The sequence below is a fragment of the Pygoscelis adeliae genome, unplaced genomic scaffold, assembly GCF_000699105.1.
Source record: "Pygoscelis adeliae isolate BGI_AS28 unplaced genomic scaffold, ASM69910v1 Scaffold32, whole genome shotgun sequence".
NCBI classification, from domain to species: domain Eukaryota; kingdom Metazoa; phylum Chordata; class Aves; order Sphenisciformes; family Spheniscidae; genus Pygoscelis; species Pygoscelis adeliae.
In genome coordinates this window covers 2,088,274-2,111,925 of record NW_008824368.1, presented here as the reverse complement: position 1 = coordinate 2,111,925, position 23,652 = coordinate 2,088,274, and the positions used below count along the sequence as shown (strand labels likewise).

Sequence of the window (23,652 nt, the reverse complement as noted above, 5' to 3'; positions counted from 1 at the left end):
TTGTCTCTCCTTTCTACTCTTGCGCGTTTTTCACACCAGACATTGCAGAGCCACCTATGCTGGCGTCTGTCAGTGCTGAGCTGTGGGGGATGCTTCAGCAGTCTGTCCCCTTGCCCACCATGATGGTCACACAAGAGGACATCAAGGGCCTATACAGTAACAGCGCTGGCACACCGCGGACACAGACAGGATCTAATCCATCGCTGAAAGCAGCCATCACCTGCCGCTTCTCTCCAGCACTTCCCACCAGTTCTGCTCCCTGTCTGGGGACTTGCTCACACATCAGCAAGTTCTTTGCTGTTTTTCTTCTCAAAGAGTGGTGGTTTTCTCTGCTCAGTGAGGGGACAGAGAGGTTGGACTCCCTCTGAAGCCCTCAGAGCTGCTCCTGTAGATGCCCAGAGGAGCTCCATGGAGGCACAGCACCGTGTGCTTCAGCCTCCTACCCACACACCACTGTGCCATATTTTCTCCAGACGTCCTTGTTTTGTGCCTTTCCTCACTTCCCTCACAGGCAGTCGAAGTTATCTCAATGTCAAGAAGCGTTTCTCAAAATACAACTTCTACCTCTGCCCCTTTCTGTCTTTGAAGAGTTATCTTGGGGACCAATCAATTGCATTCCTTTTTAAAAGCTTTTCCAGCGTTTTAAAAATAAAATGATTGCCAGCAAATTTATCAGTACTTTCCTCAGTACCTTGTGATGTATATCCAGATTAAGGCTCGAAGAAGGTTGTGATGCCTAAACTAGGACACGGGCAAGTTTAAAGACTCTAAAAAAAAATCTAAGAAAGAGCCAGAAACTCCCTTTCTCCACAGCGGCCCAATCCTAACACTTCTGTAGGTCCAGGACACCTGTCTTTTTGACCTGGAATTTCTGTAATTGGCCTATTTGGTTTGCAGTCCTTGCGTTATGCCCCAAACTACCCTCACTTGGACAGCTCAGCTCCCGGCTCCCCAGGCTTACTTGGCAAGCTCAGTTTTCAGACTCACCCCCACATGGCACCAGCTTCTCCTCGGACACCCAGTTCTCAGCTTTGGATCCCACTTTGGGGAAGAGAAACTTAAAACTTAGGCTGCTAAACTGAAGGGGCATGAGATTTTTGGATCTGGCCTTGATCGTGATAAATGTTCATACCCTCCCCCTGTATTTTATCGCTTGTTTTTTAGCCACAGCTAGTTTTACTGACTCTTCCTTCTTTATTACTCTACTGCCTTTTATCCTTCTAATCATTCACTAATGGATTTTCTTTTTTATTCATTATATGTAAAGCTCATTTCTTATTCCCCATGGCTGCTTTGAACAGCATTGATTCATTTTTAGTTTTCTTAAGTCCTCTCTCTTTGTCTGCACTGTTTTTGCTGCTAAGATTCCTTCACAGCTTTTCTTTCCTAAATCAGGTGCAGAGAGGAAGGGTTTGAAACAAACACCCCAATTTCTATGTCCCCTCTGTGATAAGACATGAGCCAGGGTTTTTTTTCCCCCTCTTTCCCGCAGAAACAATGCTGTCCTACATCACAATTACAATTTCAAGAAGATGTAATTTTCAATTACATCTTCCATAGATATTTACCCCAAATCTGAATAGCAACATTGGCTTCATTTCTTGCCAGGTGGGAATTGAATGTCAATTTTTGACAGTAATGTCTAAAACCTTCAGGGGATCCCTATCTTTCTTGTAAATCTTAATAAATCCACAGGAGAGTATCAGGCAGGGCACAGAGAAAATGTCTCATCAGGTCTGGAGCCTCTGGGAACATCACATCAAATCCAGCTGTACAGTCCTCACCAGTGACCAGAGTTAATTTATCTATCAACAGCTCTAAGACCCTTGAGAAATCACTTGGTGGCCTCCGTTTCATTCCCTCTGAATACATCTCCAGTCCCATGGACACTATTAATGATAACTTCATCAGCGAGGTCTTTATCCAGCAAAATTCTTAAAACCAAATGTAATTTTCAGCGTGAGGATACTGCCATTGAAATCCGTGACAAAAACTACATCCCTGCCTGTTGTACTAGACGGGGACTGGCCAAACTCTTGCGCTTCACCCATCCTAGAAGGAATGTGGTCTAAACCCCAGGATCCTGAGACAGACCCCAGTATCAGTGTCGATTCTGTCATCTTCTCAAAAGAGCAGAAAGAGAGGAACAGCACAAGTGTAGGCAAAGGGAGGCCCATTGCTTTATGCTCATTTGGGCCCTAATTGAATTGCGTGGCTGCTCCTTCCCTGCTAAGGATGAAACAGTAGCACATAGACACTATTACTTGATTTTAATGACCTTTTTCCCTGTGTTTTCTTTCCCAATTGCAACAGGAACATATGTTGTAAAATAGCTAAGTGTATATATAACATCAAACTCCATGAAGATCAGTAAGCTGCTGTTTTACACACATTTTTAAACCAAAAACCTCGCTTGCCTTAGGTGCCATTGTGAAGATGTGAGCCTGAACCTGTGAATATGACAGGCAGGATTTGATCCTGTCACATGAAGAAAGCCATGAACAGCTGAAACTGCTTTTAAAGCTGTCACAACCACAGTTCTTCTGCTTCTGGTTCATTCAAAGCGACCCCTTCCTCATTCAATCTCCTTCAAGTACACCGCTTTGTTGTTTCTTTCCTCCTGGAAACTAAAGAGTGAATGAAAATCTTGCTATTTGGGATGGCATTAAAAAAAAAAATAATGGCAAATAAAGACATTTTAATTGTGTGGGATTTCTGAATAAGGTTTCAAAGTGGAGAAAAAAATAGCTGTGTGCCTGGTACACAGAGAGCCCTTTCTCTTCCCCTTTGTGGCAGAGGAATCAATGGAATTCATATAAAAGAAGGAGGGGGCTGGGAAGAGAGATAGGAGATGCCTTGCTCGGTACCAGCAGGTCACAAGTCTTATGAGGCTCGAGCAGGGCTTGCAAGGAGGTTGCTGACTGTATCTCCATGTGTACCTTTTTGTTCCTTGCCTTGGATTTGCTGGTCAGTGGCATGCTGCTTTGCCTGGCTCTCCATAGAGCTTGTAGCCTACAGGAATTTGGACAGAGTGGTACAGACATCGCCGACAGAGACTCTGATCACTGACTATCCCTTTAAATGCAGTCTCATGACTTAGTCTTTACTCCACTACCTATTAAAGAAGGAGACAAGACGTACATAGACAGCTTCCATTCAGACACCCAGAAGGACACAGAAAGGCAAGACAATTTAACAGAGCTAACTGTGAGTAAATACGAGGCATTAGAGGTGCTCTCTAGAGCAAAGGGCATGGAGAAAGATTTGTAGGAAATCCTGAAGTGAAAGAAGGTGCAGTATTTTTTAAAATATACTTGCATACAATGTAAAAGGTGAAATTCTGCAAAGAAAGCTATTCTGTCATTTTAGAATTATTCCTTTAAATATGAATCTAAGTGTCTCTTAATATAACGTTGACCAATGCTTGATTTCCCATAAAAATCCGAAGCAGTGATTTTGTGCTGCAACCGCTGGAGGCTTTTGCAAATATAACCTTTTTTCACTGGGATAAATTTCATAGAAGGAATATCTGGGGGGGAAATTTGAAGCCAGCCTTTTGCAAACTTGGATCTAAACCACAGCCTGGAGACCCCAGTTATATGCCCGCACCTCACAAGGGGTGGCCTTCCTTCTGGGAGTGCTGGATGTGACCCCCTTTCTGCTGGGGACAGAAAGGAGCTGTGGGTGCTCAGCAGCACGGAGACCACACTAAGGTGTCCCATCATGCGTGCAGGTAGCTACCTTTAACTGAGGGGCTCTGTGTCTCCACGCACTGTAATGGCCAATCATGCTACATGGGTACAGCATTATGGAAAACTGGGTTCTTGGTAGTCAACAGAGTCATCAACATGTCCCTACATCTTTTTTTTTTTTTTTTATGACAATAGTTACTGGGTAGACCTGGACAAGTATTTTAACAGTGATCATTACTATTGCAACTGATACCTTAACACTGATGGAAAGAGAAAGTTCCTCTGTCAGCTCAGCCTATTGCTTTTCTAAATGTATCTGTATTATTAATTGCAGGTATGATTATCTGGTGGAGAGTGTTCCCAGCTCACCTTCATGTTGCCCATTTTCTTCTCTGCATTTATCCTGTCTGCTTGCTGCTTAACCAAAGCAAACTGCATCTCCTATGATGAGCTGAAAGAGCTGAAGACTGAATTTGCCATCAATCTCTACCGGCATGTATCCGAAGCAGAGAACAGAACCAATCTGGTAGTCTCTCCAGCAAGCGTGGCTGTTTCTTTGGAGCTGCTGCAGTTTGGAGCTCAAGGAAATACCTTTACGGAGCTGCAGGATGCCCTAGGATACAACATTCATGGTAATGTACTGCTTAAAAAAAATACTTCTTGTCTTACATTTTGCAATAAATTCACAGCTTTACTAAGGAGACGGCAATCGCACACATCATACTAAACTTCTGTCTTTTGTCTCACTGCAAGACGTAGTTTAAGAGTGTTTTCTCCATCTTTGATAGCCAGGTATCAGCTGGACAAAGGAAACTCAAGGGAGCATTTCATACATGTTATTATTCCTCTTTTTTCTTGATCAGTGCTTACACTTTTACTGCACCGAAATACAACTACATCTAGAAAAGCTACTTCCATGAATGGCAGAATTGCTCCTGGTTTCCCAGAGGTTCGTCGTGTCCATTGTGTCCTGGCCTCCCCTGCGTCCTCTGTGAGGAGGTGCCAGGCAGAGGACAGTTGTTTTCTCTCCTATCCCATTAACAAATTTCATGAAACCTATAGAAATTGAATTATCTTTAAGACTTTGCACCTTTTTCTAATGTTATTACAACTGGCCAAAAAGATGAAAAGTTATTAGAAGGAAACTGGCAGAGAGAGGTATACATTGACAGATGGATGGTGCAATTGCATCTTTCCCTGAAAGCAGGCTAAAATAAAACTCACCAGGAATCTGGAAGGGATATGGAAAAGGCAGATGTCTTAAAATTCAGCATTAAGTCAGCTGAATTTAAGGATGCTGTTTTCATTTTAGCTCTGGATTATCCTACCATCTCACATCACACATCAAAAACTATTTTACATTATGGGCACAATGTTTATGAAAAGCAGATGACTGCCTCAAGCTTCAAAATTTGCAGCTTACATACAAGACATGTATAGACATGACACCACTATTTCTCAGCATAAAATTTACTTTCAGCGTATGAATACTAAAGATAAAACCTACAGCAATTTCACCATCCTGTGCTGTAGCCTGCCTTAATCACCCTTATCATTCTGTATAGCATTGGTATTCAAAACCAACACAGCAGTAAGAGCTAACTCTGGTTGATATCTACAGACACAGCTGCGTGTACTGACACAAGGACAGTGCATCTATATTATGAGCAGCTGATATAATGAAGTCTTGCCTATAAGACTCCTGTTTCTGTAAATTCAGTAGGGTAATTTTAAACAACATTAATTCATACAAGGATTATACCTTGCTTGACACTTCTGGTCATTAGGGGCTCAGTTGTTAAGAAAGAACCTTAAGAATAATATTGCGCAGTGAAATTCAGGCACAGATCACACAAAATGTGACAAAGTGCAGAGGTTGTTAATGACCTGCTAGCTCTTTTGCGCTGCCTTACTTCTTCTCATGTGGCAGATCATAACAGGCAGACATTTTATCTCCATTTTAGTTGTCTGTGGCACAAGCCACATGAGCTTGAATGCCACATGAGCTATGCATGAATGTGAAAATAAAGTAGGATGGGATCTATTGCTATTGGTTATAATAGCACATTTCCAGTGACAGAGAAGGAAACCACTTCCTCAAATGGTTTAAATCAAATAAATAAATCAAAAACTTAGATCAAATTTCCTATCAGATGAGTAAAAGCAAATCACGTATATATGCATATCTGATAAAATTCCTTTCTTCCATTAGATGTTTGCATTAATGTTTCTGTTGGCCTGTCTTAAACAATAACGAAGGATGTGGTTAAAACCTTAGCAGGCTGAAAACAATGAAAACATTGATGGTTCATTCACTATTCATGGAGAATCCGCTCTTACATGCACTTGTAATCTTCTTTTAATGTTTGGAAGATTTGTTCACCTTCATTCTAGTACTGAGAAAAACAATGTATAAAGGGATGTCTCTCTAGACAGACAAAATGACATGCTTTAAAATGCTTTCTCCTTTCTGTTTTATTTTATTCATGGTAGAGTATTTTAAAGCAATTTTGAACTGTTTTCTGAGTAAGAATTCAGGACTTTGGTTAGCTAAGCGCTTTGATATGACTGAAGTTATGAGCTCAGGATACCACACCTCACGTTAACATCTGCTTCCAATTTACCATCTTTGATTTCTCACACCCTCCAGAGAGCTTGCCAAATGCTCCCACACTAATGCAAAACACACGAGAAAAGCACTTTACACCTCAGACCGTGTGAGTTTCCTTGACATCTGTTCAAGGAGTTCAATATTTTATCCCTTAAAGATTACTAGATCTAAATTCTAATACCAAACTTCCCGTAGGTGATTAGTCTTCCTGCAGGTTATTAAAGGAACACTATTAGGTCAGAAAACATGCACTGGACTCTCAGGTAGTAGAAATCGGTAGACATGAAACTCTCCCTTTACCCCATCAAGAATCTGAACCAGTGCAGTAAAAGTCTCCTGATGACCTGGCTGGCAGCTGGAGGTTCACGGAGATCCTGCCCTTGACCTGACGCTCAGCCTGGGACAGGTTGGTCCAGGCAGGATGGACTTCCCCAGTTAGCCACCCCAAACCACCCATGTCCCAGGTGGCAGCCCAGCCTGACTTCCCTCCAGCACTGCCTACACCCGCAGGCGTCTAGGGAAACCGGGTGATTCCTCCCTTTGCCTAAGGTCTCCCTTGAGTTAAAACAAAGATTTCCAGCCAGCCCATAACGGTGAGCCCAGCCATGCCCATGAGGAGTCAGATACCTGGAGTTGCCAGGGCACCCCAGGGTTTCAGGCCAAGGCAGAGGAGCACCTGAGCCAAGTACAGCAACCTGGAGAAGCAAGGGGCATGATACTGACCCCGCCTTGGAGACAGTGGCCAGCAATTTGTATACGACAGTGAGCTGCTGAAACTTCACACAGGAATTGGGACACTTGGTGAGGAAATCAGAAAGGTCCTGGTGGTCCCTCAGAGCCAAGAGGCACTGACGTCTTGCTGAATAAGAGCAGTGCTCCAGACATTTCCCAGTCCTCACGGAATACTTATTTATAGAAAGAAGAACCTGCTGAAAATGTCTTAAAGGCAAGTGGCAATCTCAACGAGACTTTTATTGGCTGGGCGTAGGCAATCTTCTCCAAAGCACAAGGGATATGGGAAAGGGGATGAACCGCAAACACGGGAAGTTTGAGGAGATTTGACACAGAGCCCAAGAACATCATTCAGGCTGGGTGCAAGTCCCAGGCCTCAGGAGGTCACCTCGGTATAAACCATCCCATCACAAACCATTAGAGCGAGCAAAACAAAGACAGCCAGAAATGGCTGCTAAATCACCCTCCAGGGGAGCCTGCTAGAAACTTTGTGATTTTAAAAACACAAGATCCTCTAAGTTTGCAGGACTCATGTTCCTGTTGGGCCCACACCTCAACCCTGTATCCATCACAGAAGCCACCGCTGTTGAACTACCATGAGCTCCCGAGGAACAGGAGACCAGGGCACTATTCAACTATTTTCATTAGTAGACAACAAACTAGAGAATACATTACTGAATTTTTGAATGACACTGAGCTCATAATTGCTACAAGCATTTTGGAAGATCAGAATAGAATTTAAAAGGATCCTGGAAAATCGGGAAATGTGTGAAGTGAATAGGACACAATGCAATAAGGACAAGTACAAAATTCTACATTTAGAAGGAATAATCAGCCGTTCAAATAGGGGAAAAATGAGCCAAAGAATAGTGTTTTTAGGAAAGGATCTGAGGGTTCTTAGGAATTAAAAAAATGAATATTGAATGGGAAATAAAATTGTACTTTAAAAAAAAGCAGACATTGTTGTGGATTGTACAAAAAGAAGAGTGTCTTGTAACACACATGAAGCAACCTATCAGCCCTATTTAGCTCTGCCAGGGCTCATCTGCAATACTGGGCCAGTTTGGGGCACCATCCTTCAAGAAAGAAAACAACACATAAGGGCCAAGGGTAGCAGAGACAGACCTGGGGCAGTCAGGGAGATGCCTTTCCTGGGATGGGTGGCATCGATGATGGCAGGAGAAGGAGACAGAGGTACTGCAGCATCGGCAGGTCAGCCAGTCACAGCCAGAGGTGCTAGATCTCACTAATGGGAACTTGGAGAGCACCCAAGAAAAAATAATGTACCTTATGAACTGTAAGAGCTGTGTTTGCACAGAGGTGTGAGCCTGATGTGAAATCAGCTGCTTGACATATCTGCACTAGAGTGATTTCTACAGCAACATGAAGAGTGCTTTCCTGTGCCCAGTGTGTCACCGTCCTTGACAGTAGTGCTTGACACTAATACCCCATAAAGTCAAGGGTGCTTCAGTTGTTACAGTGCTTTAACTTTCAGAGGACACCACTGTCAGCACTGGAGTTAAGAGCTGCAAAGCCCTGGTGCAATCTCTGCTATCCTTAGCCTCAACAAGATAGAATCATAGAATCATAGAATCATTAAAGGTTGGAAGAGACCTCCAAGATCATCGAGTCCAACCATCAACCCAACAACACCATGCCCACTAAACCATGTCCCTAAGCGCCTCATCTACCCGTCTTTTAAAGACTTCCAGGGATGGTGACTCAACCACTTCCCTGGGCAGCCTGGTTCAATGTTTAACTACTCTTTCAATAAAGAAATTTTTCCTTACATCCAATCTAAACCTCCCCTGGCACAACTTGAGGCCATTTCCTCTCGTCCTTTCGCCAGTTACTTGGGAGAAGAGACCGACACCCACCTCGCTACAACCTCCTTTCAGGTAGTTGTAGAGAGCAATGAGGTCTCCCCTCAGCCTCCTTTTCTCCAGGCTAAACAACCCCAGCTCCCTCAGCCGCTCCTCATAAGACTTGTTCTCCAGACCCCTCACCAGCCTCGTTGCCCTTCTCTGGACACGTTCCAGTGTCCAGAGACAAAAAAACATAATTGCGGTTTTTCCCTCTCTCTTGCCTGGCAGATCAAAGTGCGCAGGACTTCTTGCACACGGTGTATGAAGGAGCAACAGACTCCAGCCAAGGCACTCTGGTTCAGCTGGCGTGTTCCTTCTTCGTGGACGCTGGCGTGCAGCTCTCGCCCCACTTCACTGCACGTGCTGCACGCTGGGCAAACAGCAGCCTGCAGCAAACCAACTTCACTGACCCCAACAAAACCGCAGCCCAAATACAGGAATGGATCACCGGTAACCTTGGAGGTAACGTAACAACCCATGAGAATGACTGCACATGAATAAAATGTAAAATAAGAGTAATGAGTGAAATTGCATTTAACCAAGTATGAAGCTTCTTGCCACACTCCGTGTTGTCCAAACCAAGGCTGAGAGCTAGGGAATCTAATTCTTGTGCTGATGCTCATTTTTAATGTGAGGAAAGAGCTGGAATAGGTCTGAATCTGTGAGTATAAGTTTGCAGTATCAAGCTGGTAACCACTTGGCCTTGTTCCTCTAATTTTTAAAATGGCAACCCTTTGCAGTGTTTTCAGTTTTAATGAGGAGCAGCCAAACTCCCCAGGGACCGAGTTCACTGCATTGAATGCTTTCATGCTGCTGTGGGGAGCACACAGGGCCGTAAGCTCAGCAGACTCTCAGTTTAAAAAGTCAAAAGGGGATATAAAAAGAATTTACTTTCCACACAAGCAAGAAAAATAATGAAATTAAGTTCTGTGTTAATGAAAAAATAATTGAAAAAGCAAGCCCTTAGAAGCAGCAGAGCAAATCAATCTCTGATTTGTCCCATCAACTTAAGTTACTTGAGTGTTAATTTGGCCATCAACATGTAAGGTGATGTTAAACACACACATTAAAGCTACTATTGAAAAAAAATTCTATCCTTCTCAAATGAACTGTAATAAGTGATCCAGCTTCATGATAGAAAAGTATTGCTCTAGAAGCAGGTACTAAAATGGGAGTTCATATTGTAGTGCTCACATGCGTATCGATGAATTCAAAGCGGATCACACTTTCAAAAATCTTTGAGATACCCAAAGCAGGATCAGTTGAACTGCCAAGTAAATAGGAGAGGGGGAGAATTAGAATATGAGCTTCAGTTGACTTAGTTACTTCATAAAGCAGTCTGTAATCATGAATCCATTTCATGAGGGATTTCTGGTGCTAATGATGAACCACTACAAGATACTTGTGGGCACATTTAAGCTAGAAAACCAGTTAGGGCCAGGGCATGGTGCTGAGCACTGGGCTGCTGTCATCCATGCTGTTCAGCGAGTAGCATAGTCCTGGCAGAACTTTGGACCTCAACATTGATCAACTCGAGCTCAGTTCTGGGGAGAGCATGGATCAACAGGCAACCCCGATGAGGTCCACGTACAAGTTGGGAGGGGAAGGTAGAGGGTTTAACAGTGCCTTGTGAGTTGTGCCTCTTGCTCTTAGGGCCGGAGAGCAGTCCCAACTTGCTTTATTTACTCACACAGACCTGGCCTTAGGCCTGGGCGAGTAGGATGGCACATGTGCCCCTCCCCGCCTCTTTTCCTTGCAGATGGGGATGTGCGTGGCATGCCGTTGGAGAGCGCTGGGTCACCACTCAGCCAGGTCTCCCTGGTGAGCACCATGTACTTCAAAAGCATGTGGCAAAAGAAGTTTTCCGTTTTGGATACCCAGATGTTGCCTTTTACCACGGCAGAGGGCTCAACCATGAAAGTGCCCACAATGCATCACACAGCCGAAGTTAACTACGGTAACTGTCCTTGATCCAGATGTGCTCTATTGTACAACATGGAACAGTTTTATTTATTTAATTTCCACAGCTACTGCACTAAGATGTGTTATTTTCCCAGCTTGGAGAAGCCTCAGAAGAAATCCCACCAAATGAAGAGACCACCTGGGTGACCAAATTGACTCCTTACAATCCCAGGCAATCACGAAACAGATCCTGGGTTCAAAACGGTTCCTAAAATATCTACTGTCCATACCCCATCCCTCACAGACCAACACCTCCCAGGACTCCATAACAAACTTGCCAGCTGTAGCAAACAACTGAAAGGCACCAAGATAATGTGCCAGGAGAAGGGAACAGGAGAGACTGAGGGTAGCGCAGTATACAAAGTCCTTTGCAATAGCATGGAGCTTGTCAAATGAAGCTGCCTAGGAAGGGAGGACCGTAGGAAACACATCTGACCCCATGACAGAGGGGCAGTTAAGACTAAAACAGTATCAAGCCCCTACCAATTTGATTTGTGGGGTGGCTAAGAAATTTCCTGGCCCATCAGCCTAATCACTGTTTGTCCCTTGAGTGTGTGAGCACCGGAGAGAGGATAGTATCACTGGGAGCACCAGCACTGCACACCCATCCCTCCTGTCTCTGGCCACAGCCTTTCTCCAAGGCCTTAGGGTAAAACTGCAAATCTTCAGGGCCAAATTCTGGAACAAAGAGGAGAGAAATTTTCATGGCCCTTATACCCAATCAGTGGATGATCTCAGCATGGGCTTAAAACAGTATAAATATAGGTCAAACTTTTATTTGTATAATATATGAATACAGGGTATGCTCCTTTCAAAGGCTTGGAGTATGTGGGTTGCTGACAGAAGGACTCACACTGTAGGCTTAATTTTCTACCACCAGGAATTCTGCCATTTAGCTCTACAATCTCTTTCAAAATATAAAAAGCTCCTTTCCCTTCTACCCTAAATTTCAGAACTGCACTCAGGTAAAAACCTTCTTAATTCCAAGTCTAAATTTTTTCAAGACCAATTTATATCTCTTAGCATCATGCCAGCTTTATCCTTTAAGTTAAATAGTTTCTCTTCAGCTTTGATATTTACTCCCAAATATATTTGTGAGTCACCAAGCTGCTTCTCAATTTCCTGTTAGCTAAGGTGAAGATGCCAGGCTCTTCTAAACTATTCAAAAAACAGATACTCCAATTCTCTGCTAGTCCTTTTCTGCACTTTTCCAATTTAAATTAATCTTTCTTGAAAATAAATGACCAGGAATGTACATAATACTTTTAATGAGGCCACATACATGCTCAATAAAATGTTCTTAGTATTTCTACAACTTGCTAAAAATACCTTGCCTAGTGCACCGCAGAATCAGCTCAGGGTGGTTACTCAAGGTTGACCCCACCTGGGCCTTTTTTCTTTCTCCATTTTTTTCCAGCTGATGAGTCCTAGGTAAATCAAGGGGAGGGAAAACTCCACAGGTACATACCTTTTTTGTGTGTTTTTGAACCATCATCTGATATCCACCACTCCAGTCATCATGGTAACCTCACTGTTTGTCTTTGATGAAAGTCCTGAGTGTTGGCAATACTTTGGAAAGCTGCTGGTAACCTCTTTTCAACCAGGGAGCCCCTCTTTTAACTTAGCTCACTGTAGTTTCCCCTTCAAGTGGCTGCTTGTTGCCTTTCATTTCTTGCTCTAATTGCCATCACTTCTACCTGTAAATAGGGCCAGAAATCTTCAGGGCCCTATAGTGAAAGTATGTTTAACGTTTTACTTAAAACTAGATGGCTGGATCTATGCCTTTTTATCAAATTAGTTATCAAGTCAAAAAAGCTTATAGTTTTGTTTGCTAGGGTCTACCTGATATTGCAAATTATCTCACTTTCTATTTCCCCTCTGTGATTTGATTACTCTTTTCTCCAGAGTATGTTCTAGAACTTTTCAAAGACCTAAAATTTCCCAGACTACTTTCTTTTTCCTTATAAATGTACTCCTGTTTTCCAGTCATGGGAAACAACTTAATCTACAGTCTGTTAAAAATCTTTGCTGACCCATTTACAATTCCACATCCAAGCTCTTTTCATATTCTGGGGTGGTGATCATCCAGGCCCCAGATTATTATTTGTCTCTCTCAAGTAGTGTAAACTTTGTTTCTGTCTCTGGTGGTGTAATACCTCCTGTTCTTTCCTCATTTCCATCAGGAACCTCACCATTATCCTTTGCTATATCATCAGATTATTTCTTTCCCATCAGTTTCAGCTAATAATTGGGATGAATCTAAAAAAAAAATTAATTCACAGTGTTCAGCAGCACCATTCTTTCTTCCTTTTTCTCTTGTTTTTATGGCTATAACATTTTCCTTTTCTGTGCAACAGTCACATCAAGCAGGCAGTTGGCAGCTCGTTATTTCTATGCCTTTTTATCTCTGAACCGTAATTCAGCTGGCTAAGGAATCACATTTTCTGCTCTTTGCAAGTTTGTCCTTACTGTTGCGTCTTTCTTTGCAGTGTTTCTTCTTCCAGGACATACATGGTGTGTCCACCACACTTCTTCCTCCTGCTGGGACTGCCAGCTCCTGAGTGCACTCACACCTCTGACTTGGAGCACTCCCGTCTTCTTTACGTTTGAATCTTCTATAAGTTAATTGACTTTACTGAGGAGTGCAGAGTTTTCCTTTCCAAAACCCTACACCTTATCATCCTCATTGTTGAGTGACATAAACTACTACATGAACTCGTGATCTTTCAGCCCTAGGTGATTTTGTATCACCAGCTCACTGCAGGGACTTCGCTACTCATGATGTCTGGAATAGCCTCATCCTCCATTGCTTTGCAAGCTACTCAGGTAAACAAACAGGTTTCTTGGGACTAACACACATCTATTATCTCAGGAACAGACCTTTTCTCTGAACTTTCTTTTTCAGTAGAGTGAGATAAAGAAACGAGAGGTCTAAAATGACGGAAAGCAGGGGGCTGCCAGTGCTTATACAAGTGGACATCTTGGGTAAAGACCAGTGATCAGAAATTCAGCAGCTGAGCTGCGTTGACTGACCATATATTTGCTCCTGAGCTCTTGCAAACTTAATGTGAAAACGTTAGTCATGCTTGTCTGACCGTTTGCCTAAACACAAGAACACCATCCTATCGTCCTTAAGTAGGTAGCTGGGGTGTTAAATATTTGCCCAGAAAAGGAAAGTTAACCAAAATACCGGGATTACCTTTTCATACAGTCTGAAATGTGTGAGGTCTCTGCGGCTGGAAGAAAGTCGAAATGAGAGGGATCATTTAAAATTTGCTGATTGTCAGATTTGATAGGGCCAATTCAGTCTTTGTCACTAGAAATGATATAAACATTTCTAACAAATCAGTTTGAAATTAATACAAAAGGCAGGTTTACTACAGAAAAACAGAGGCAGGAGATAACTTTCCTTCATTATTAAATGATAGCAGCTGTCTACCTTCAGGATACAAAACACAGAGCGAGAAAGATTAGCTGTGGCCTGTTATCGATCTCAGCATTTACAACACTGTTTATCCTTGTTGCATGGCCATGCAGAACAAATCAACCTGGGGACAATTAACACTGCTCTAAGAAAATGTCAACATTACTGTTTACACGTGCCTTTTAAACACTGCAGCTATTCTACATATATTCATTTTTCCATGCAATTTGTTAACTATATTTGAATACTGATTTAGCATATATAATCTTTATGGGATGCTCAAAATCAGCTCAAGTTAGGAACGCTAAATGTTCTGACTCAATAATCTCAAGTCTTTGATTTTCTTTCTAATTAACAAATAAGGACTGTATAACCTTTGTGCACAACGTGCTGACTTCGACATATCAGCATGCCCACAAATTAAACCACTCATGACCAGCGCACCACCAACGTAAATCTTCCCTTCTTGCACGTTACAAACCAGAAGGTCTTTTCTCGGCAAAGCGATCCATGTGGTGGGAGGTGGTTTTAACAGCGCAATTCCTTCTCTGCGTTGCATGGCAGGAGGGCTAATCCAAGAGCCTAAAATTTAATCTAGCAGAATAATCAACACTTAATGAATCCTATCTAATCCAGATCTGCAAAACTAACAAATGTTGTATACTAAACATTTGGGACATCCCGTAGCTACTTATTTATTGGCAAATATTTAGGTTTTACGAAAATGAGTTACCTACATTCTGTTATTTACAACCCCTGACTCAATAAGCGTGAGTATCTACCCCTGAAGATACAACTACTACAGCTGGGTGAAGAGGGAGTATTTTGGATGGCCTGCGGCAAAGGCAACAATAAGTCATTTGCTTGCAACTTGTATTTAACTCCCGGCCTGCTGACTATTGCTGAGTGATTCTGAAATGCTACTTATTGGATTAACAGATGAAAAAATAAGAAAGTAAAACTGATAACCGAATCTCTTCTACTGTATAACTGAGTCCGTTGGACTAATTGTCCATTGAAATATGGAATTAAAATGCAACTTTTAAATGGCTGTTACAAATTCTTGCATGACTAATTACAAGTTCAGAAGCCCACCAGCTTTTACTTTTGAGACTAGTTTTTATAACCTTCATCTGATTTTGATATGTTTTAGATTTTCAAAAATAAGAAATTTGGTGCTTAAATAAGCATAAGCCTAACTACTTTATTGTTTAACGTAACTATTTGTTTCTTGAAATAAGATTAAAACTGATTTTTAAATGTAGTAAAGATGGAAACAGGAGGCAAAGTAGGTTTCAGTTAATTTAATAGGACACTCTTAATTTTGTTTTTGTAATTTCTATCAGTAGTGAATTTTTAGTGAAAGATATTAGAAAATTGTAAGTTTATTCAAAGAACAAGCATTGCAGGAACAGTCACCATAAAGTTACTGTCCTTGCCTCCGTAATGTTTTTTAAGCTCTGAGCAAGGAGGACAGCTACTATATGAGAAAGTAATAGAATATCCATGCTCTGTTGAGATGGTGCTTCAGGTACTATTACTGTCATTGGCATTTTTCTGCGAAGATAGATATATATATATACACACATATCACATAATCGGCTCTGTTCAGATGAGCCACTGTTGTGAGTTAAGAGCAACCTGAGCTGGCTGCCAGAGCCCATGCGCTAGAGACAACCCCTTACATCCCATCGCTGCTGTTCTGAACAGTCTGCTGACCCAGGCTTGGGTTGTGGATTTTGGTTTTTTTTTTCCCCACTTGAATGATGAAATAAGATCTATGTTTCCCCACCTACAGGACAATTCCAGACTGCAGCTCTGGAAGCTTTCAGCGTGGTCGAGTTACCCTACTTGGGGGAGAAACTCAGCATGTTCCTAGTGCTTCCCAGCCACAAAAGAACACATTTGTCCCAGATTGAGTCTCACCTTTCTGCCAAAACCATAACCCTCTGGGCCAACAGCTTAAAGAGAACGAAGATGGACATTTTTCTACCTAGGTAAGCAATATTAATACTGCAAAACCGCTTCACTACTTCAGTTGTTAGAATTTTGTGTGATAGTGCTGACACAAGCAATGTGTGAGACAAAATCAAATGAGATACTTTCACTTTTGTTATTCGTCACATGATCAGAAAAGCTCTGACCCTTTCTTAAGCTATGAAGAGGTGAGCTGGGAATGCCAAAACTTTCTGGTATGCTCTATACGGTTTTAAAAACTAAGTATTTCAGTTGATCCTACAGCTTTTACTTAAAATTTGTTTGGGATATAACGATCCTTTAAAGATCTAAAAAGAGATAAATGTTCCTGGCCCTTTCCCACACTCCATTTTTCTCTTTGCTTAAGGAAGAGTAAATATATAACCTTTAAAAAAAATGCAATAGCTTATTTTTACAACTTACTAGTATACTACAAAGAACTTGGGGCCCCCACCAGTCATACCCATCTTTCTGTGCAAAAAGCAAGTTTCAGGCATCCGTTTTCCACATTAGTCATTCGCTGTTGCTAGCAAATGCACACATGCTGGAGGTAGTTTCTTGTCATTTATTCAAATGAAATTGCATAGCAGGAGGAACCAGGTGCAGGAGGGCCTTTTGTGGCTGTACCTATTGTATGGATCAGCATGGAAGGGCTTCATTACACATCTCTTACAATACATTCCCCACCTTAACGAAGCGCTGGAAAACAGTTTGTACGTTAATATTCTTTTTCTCCAAGCTAATCTTTTGCAAATGTTTCAAAGGGCCCTTTGCTACAGCCAAAAAGATTGTTAAAAGAGGACACTTGGGGAAATACAGAGTTCATGTGTCAAGAAGACTGAGAGGCTGTATGATTGCAATAGATGGAGGTGAGGGATTCCTTCCGTTAACGTCTTCAGGTGAAAATGAGTCGCTTTTCTGCAAAGTACACTTAATCAGATGGAAGGCATGGGCTCATACAGAAATAGATGGATGAAATGCAAAGGCTTGAAATAAATTGCATCTGTTCCACCTTTTAGCTCTATGAAACTATGAATGCCACATTTAAATAAAATCTATCATATTAATTTCAGGTTCAGTATTCAAAGCCTTTTTGACCTAAAGACAGTTTTTTCTGCCTTGGGAATTAGAGATGCATTTGATCCCATCACTGCTAATTTTAAAGGTATTTCAGGTAAGAGGCTTGACTGAATAAAAAATGACCACTGACCCAATAGTTGTAGACTCTTTAACATTTGAATGATTCCATAGGCCTGGGCCTTCTGAATTGATTGTACTTCTTCCTCTGTGAAACTAAAATACAACTCACACTCAACTGTTCTACTTTATTACTGGCAATTGTATTTTGAGCTGTTGTTTTGTAGGAAAGAGGAATCTGAAAGGGACAGGGTTGTTGTGGTGTTTGTTTTTTTTCCCCCCCCTCCCCCTTCTTTAAGATTAAAACTGTGAAGACAGCGTAGGCCTGGAAAATGGTTATTTATTCAGAAATTTAGGATACTTGAGTAAAACTTGCATTCCTATTTGTGTTTTTAAATAGTCATTTAACAGTTAGGGATGCTGGTCCAACAAGTCGGTATTCCAACTCCTGACACCACAAAAAATATTGGTGCAAACAATATTGGCATATGCCCGTGTTATGTTGTCTTGCTAATCCAGTCACCAGTGGACTAAATTATACCTTCCCTTTGCTAAAATACTAGTGTTATGATTGTAAACTGTCTTGGTTTTGGAAGTCTGAAATTATCCAGCTCCTTGGAAAATTTTTATCCCTATTTAAGTGCTAAAATAATCCAAATTACTTTTTTTTTTTTTTACTACTTTCAGCAACAAAAATTATTTCAATTTAGTAATTTCTTCTCATAGCAAAGACTCAGAGTGGTAGCTGCTCCTAGAGATGCAGAGAGTTCATGCAATTCTTGGTGTGTCAGTAAATAAATGGAGGTATGACAACAAGAAATTCCTCCAATTTAGACGAACCTGCTTTTACAGAAAAGTTGCTTTTCTGGGATGAACCTCAGAAGGCGCATTACTTATGGGGTTTTTTAATATCCCTTTTAAAACTGAACATAGCATTTTTTTATTGCAGTACATATCTCAGACTGCAGAGATGCACGTTAAAAATAGTTACTGTCCACTTATTTGTTAAAACCTGCTGCTTTGTTTATTGCAAACAAATGTTAATATAGTGATAAAGTGCACAAGGATGCATTTTATAAAGTTAACATCTATTTAAATAAAATAAATACTTTGAGGAAATGAACACCATCATAAATGATCTCATTTAGCAGCTTCTTTCCTATGCAACTTGGTGGCTTTCTGCTTCATGTCATACAGGGTAAGGCTTGTAGAAGTGTTGGATCCTGCCTGTGGTGGGGTTATGGATTAAAGGATATGTTGAGGCCCTTTGCAGTTCTACTCTTACACTACTCAGCTATATATTGTAATAGTAGGGTTATAGCCATGATGGTCTAAGAGTTACGTGAGGCAGAGTTTATAAGCAAAGTTTATCTTTCATTTAACCAATAGATACAGTTGGAAAATGAACAGGTAAGTTTTCAGTTCCACTTCCATGTGAAGCAGAAGCCGTAATCTTCAGAATATTTACTCTCAGATCACATTTAGCAAACAAATGTGTTACTTCATTTCAGACCTCGAATAGCTTTTTTATGCCTGAAAGCTTCTATTTTTTTTTCCCTCCAAAATATGTTAGATTTATCTAATTAAAAAAATTCTGCCTCTCCCCAGTTTTGTCTTGCTTGTTTCCATCCCAGACTTTTGACTGGACAAAATTCAGATAGAAACAGATAAAACGCTCTTTTAGTATTTCCCTGTTTTCACCTATATGTCAGACTTGGTCCTTATATTCAGACAAGAAAGAAAAAACTTCACAACCTTCCCCACTTTCTGCCCTCTGCAGTCAGCTGGGGAGAAGCAGACTTGTAACACTCTCCCTGGTATCCTTCTGAAATTAATTTTTTTCTGAGCTCCATTTTATGTCACAGTCCCATCGCTTCTTCCTTGGTTTTTCTGCAGTTTCCCTTCCACTAGTTCCTCGATCCAGTATTCATTCACCGTTCAAATTAGTTTCTACTCTCACCATGTAACCTTGCTTTCCACCACAACCTGGGAGACCTCTCAAACTGGTAATTCCCATTCAGCATTCAGTCTACTGTCGTTCATATAGCGGGAAAACAGTCATAAAGATGAAGGAAGAGGTAAACATGGGTAGAAATGAGGGAGAAGAGGGTATTCACAATGGTGACTTAAGGCTCCCTGAAAAGTCCCTCTGTAGTCAAGGCAGTCAAATGTGTGCATTCCTACCCACGCTGGCAAGGGAACTGCCTCCCTCTGTCAGCAGTACAGAGATCTGAGACACGCTGTCTTCCCTAGACTGAAGTAACCCAATGTCGCCTTCCTCATGTGTTATCTCACTTTAAAGATGTTCCTATGTTGTGTCAAAGCAATGTTCTTCTGTAGCCTGAGCCCAACTCCCACCACTGGACATCAGTGGAAATGGGCCAGATTGCAGCTGGCTCCATCAGCAGAAATGCGAGGACACCTCACAGCTCTTCCAGGTTTACACCGATACAAACACAGTCAAAATCTTGTCGTTCCCCCTCCCCCAGGATTAGAAAGCAAATCTGAATCATGAGAAGTCAATAGCAGAAATGCCTTTAAGCAGAAAAATATTCCAACTTTGCATTCACAGTAGTGATTCTTTCTTAAGAACTTCACTGCTTGTCTGAAAGCAGGATCCACATTTCACGTAGAAGTCAGAGGCACCTGGGCCATCAAGCAAGCTGCGCTCTGACAAAGGACATGTTCAGGCAAGATAGATTCAAGACACATGAACGTTTTAGCTTATTCTCCAAGTTGCCTGCATATAAGGTCACACTGGCCCAAAAGCCAATATGTATTCGTACTATCTCAGCTACGTGCTGAGCTAAAAAGTCCTTAATATTAAGCTAGCTTAGATGTTCAGACTGTCTATGCTCATCCATATTAGGCACACGCATGAAAAATCAGAGGCTGAGTCAAAATTAGAACTGAGGATCTTCTAACGTGGAAGCCAGATACAGAAAAAGCAATTGAAAGGCAGGTTTATACTGTGCTGTCTTTCCAAACATGACGTGGTGAAGGAACCAACGGAAGGAACTTGCAACAGAAGAAAAGCTAATAAGGTGACATGTACTGTATTCAGTATGCTGTCATTGAATTAGCTGCCCAGGTGAAATACGTAACCGTTACTGTCATCCTTAGATCCTGCAGAAAAAAGGTAAAAGCATTCTGAATTAAGAAAAAAAAAATTGTGTTTGCAATGGAATTCAGAAAATAACTATTAATATTAGTTTCTGGGTTTTTTTGCAGAGCAAGGTAGTCTTTATATTTCAGAAGCTATTCACAAAGCAGAGATTGAAGTAACAGAAGATGGTACAAAGGCGTCAGGAGCTACAGGTAAATCAAATATACAAACTTTACTTTTCAGTTCTGAAGATTATCACTACAGAAACAACTAGTAGTCTTTTATTTAAAAAAAAAAAGCATGGTAGCATTTAAATGTACGCCTAACCTAAATTTAAACTTTTACATTTAACACACTTCCATTTTACCTTTGTAATTGTTCATAAGAACTCTTAAAACTCTTCCCTTTCCATGTTTGGTCTTAGACTAAGATATAAAGACTCAAGTGAAAACCAGCTTTACCAGCCCAGGGAAAGTCCAGTTTAAGAAAATAAACTGCTGCTTTTTCTGTTGGTCAAATCTGTTTGCTCAGATCATAAAAGCAAAGAACAAAAAAAGGTTACTAATGTTTTGTCCATAGCTCCTGAACCATTATGGGGTTTGTTTTTTGAAGATTATCTCTTTGGTAGCATTGAAGGTCATGATGGGAAAGTTTTGTCTTCGTGAAGATGAAGACAGGCTTGTTTCTTACATACTTTGAGGTGTGACCTTTATCTGCAGTAGTTTCTGCTAACAGATCATTTCCAAGTGAGAAGCTGGGGCTGACTGAGTGGGGAGATTTGGAGTAAAATCTCAGCTATGGACTAGAGAGTCAACAAATGACCTTCATAAGCTGAATGACATCTCAATAGAAATCCTGCATCACAGCTTACATAAAACAGGGGAACTGAAATTAACTGAGCTGTGCAATCCCCATTTTTCTTTTTACTTTTGCCACATAAGCTTTATCAAAGGCGGCCTGTGCTTTTTTGTTTCGCTTTCGGAAGCCTCAGATGCTCCAGAGATGCTACAAGTCAGCGTGAAAGGCAGCGGCAGCCCTCGACCCCTGCGTGGATTACGTAGGCATTACTGCCACTTGCTGCTCTTCAGAAGCTGAACATGTCCTCAAGCTGTTCAAACATCAGCACAGCAGAAGGGTGATGGGTAACCACATCTCACCTTGCTGCTTCCCCGGCCTGTGCTGACTGTAGATGGGCTCCGCGCACACACTGCAAACGCCGGTGGTCCTTGACTGCAGGTCAGGGCAAGATCTGGGTCTCTCCCATTTCTCCTGCTTGCCCTCCTTTCTTTCAGCAAGAAACCTGAGAGGCATGTAGGGAGAGCACCGCAGTGCGTCTCGCTGCGGTGCCCAGGATGCTGGGCTGCTCTGTGAAGTGCACTGCAGACGTCCCAGGGTCACGATGCCAAAAGGAACCCGAGCACCCCTGGTTTGGCGTAGTATGCCGCTAGCAACAACTCGGAATAAGACACGTGCTGTACATATGTGGATGTACAGTGAAAATTTGACATAACTAAGTTAACGTTTCTGCAGAGCTGTACAATTTTGAATTTTATGACAATTTTCATCTCCACTGGGGCATTAATATTTTTAGTAATTTTTCTGGTAATTCCCATACAAAACAAAAGCTTTTAGGTGGCTTCAATTACATACCAAAGACTAAGGGTAATAGCAATCAGACATCAGACCTTTATCCCGCTGAAACCAATGCCAAAAATTCCCTTAACTCCACTCAGACCAAGCCAAGAAGCTGATTTTAAAAGGTATAATTATGTTTATTGTTTACTTTTAAAGCTCTGGATCTAGTCACACGGTGGCTTGAAAGCTAAAGTAGGCACTTTTTTTAGGAGCACTGAAATAGTGCCACTCAAACTAGTTTTACTGAATCTTACTTGAATTTTCAATTTAATTCCATTGTTTTAATTGCTTATTAAAAAATAATCCAAATCTGGGGTTTTTAGTTGTTTGTTGGTTTGTTTTTTTTGACAATGTATTCTTAATATTATATAGCTACAAGGAAGAATTTATTTAAACAAGATTGTATTTTAAGAATAGCTGAGCCATCATAATTCTTAAGGACTCTTTAATCTAATAGTTAGATTATTAGATTAAATAATAATTTAATTATTATTTAATAATTCCCCTCCCCACAACCAGAGAGGGGAAGGACAGTCAAAAATTGAGATTGAGGATACTTAGGTTTTGTTGAGAGCTCTGACAGAGAAATTCCAAGATGATGTAGATATTTCTCTGCTGTTTGTCTCCCATTTAGAAAAGGGACTACATTTGTGCCTTGCTTAGCTTTTTTACCAGAACAGTATAGCTAGGAATTGGCTAACGGGTTAGGCAATAGCACGGTATGACTTCAGCAGAGTTAGGGCTGTGATAACAACAAAAATCATATTACCTTTGAAATCCAAAGCCAGACAGACTCACTTCAGCAACGAAATACACACGAATCGCCTGCATGTAGTCTCTCAACATTTGACTTTTTCATTCACCCAGACCAATTTCACTGTTGGATAAAATTGTTGTTTTATTCTTAAAGCAGAGGAGCAACTCAAAACTCAAGGTACTAAACACCAGAGCTTGAGGGCGCTGTACAGAAGATGGAATGAAAATGGACACATTTTACTAATGTTTTCTTTGTTGCATTACAGCAATGGTATTACTAAAAAGATCTCGAACGCCTATTTTCAAAGCAGACAGACCTTTCACATTTTTCCTGAGGCAAGCCAACACAGGTACGCATGCTCTCCGTTTCAGTAGCAGAATCCTTCACAAGTAGCACTGAAATCAGTAACAAGTTCTTTGTAAATAACGTGCCGTTCTTCAGTCCAGGAAATTCCAACAACCGTGGAAACAGTGGGTTTAGGGTTTTTAAAGCATAAAGAATACAGTTTAATTTCTTTAAAAAGAATGCATGACAGTCACAGAAGTCAGGGAAGCCAGATTAGTCTCTTCTATATATATATATATATGCAGTATGTGCTCAAAAAGATTTCTACCATAATTATAGGCACTACAAAGATCTTATAGATCTTAAGTGCCCCAGGATTAGGGACTGACCTCCACAAGGCAATTCAAGTTAAAAATGGGCTGGATCAGCTGGATTAACATCTGAAGAAGTTAAAATGTAAGTCTTTCCC

At 41.2% G+C, this 23,652-nt stretch overlaps 1 protein-coding gene across 1 annotated transcript; it reads left to right on the top strand.

The window, feature by feature from the left end:
* The first annotated feature begins 4,065 nt into the window (after positions 1-4,065).
* SERPINE3 (serpin peptidase inhibitor, clade E (nexin, plasminogen activator inhibitor type 1), member 3) lies at positions 4,066-23,291 on the top strand. The gene is made up of 7 exons (XM_009319974.1): positions 4,066-4,324; positions 9,129-9,362; positions 10,660-10,857; positions 16,085-16,283; positions 17,337-17,437; positions 20,632-20,718; positions 23,164-23,291. The coding sequence occupies exons 1-7, from the start codon at positions 4,066-4,068 to the stop codon at positions 23,289-23,291; spliced, it is 1,206 nt and encodes a 401-aa protein (XP_009318249.1).
* Positions 23,292-23,652: the final 361 nt, after the last annotated feature.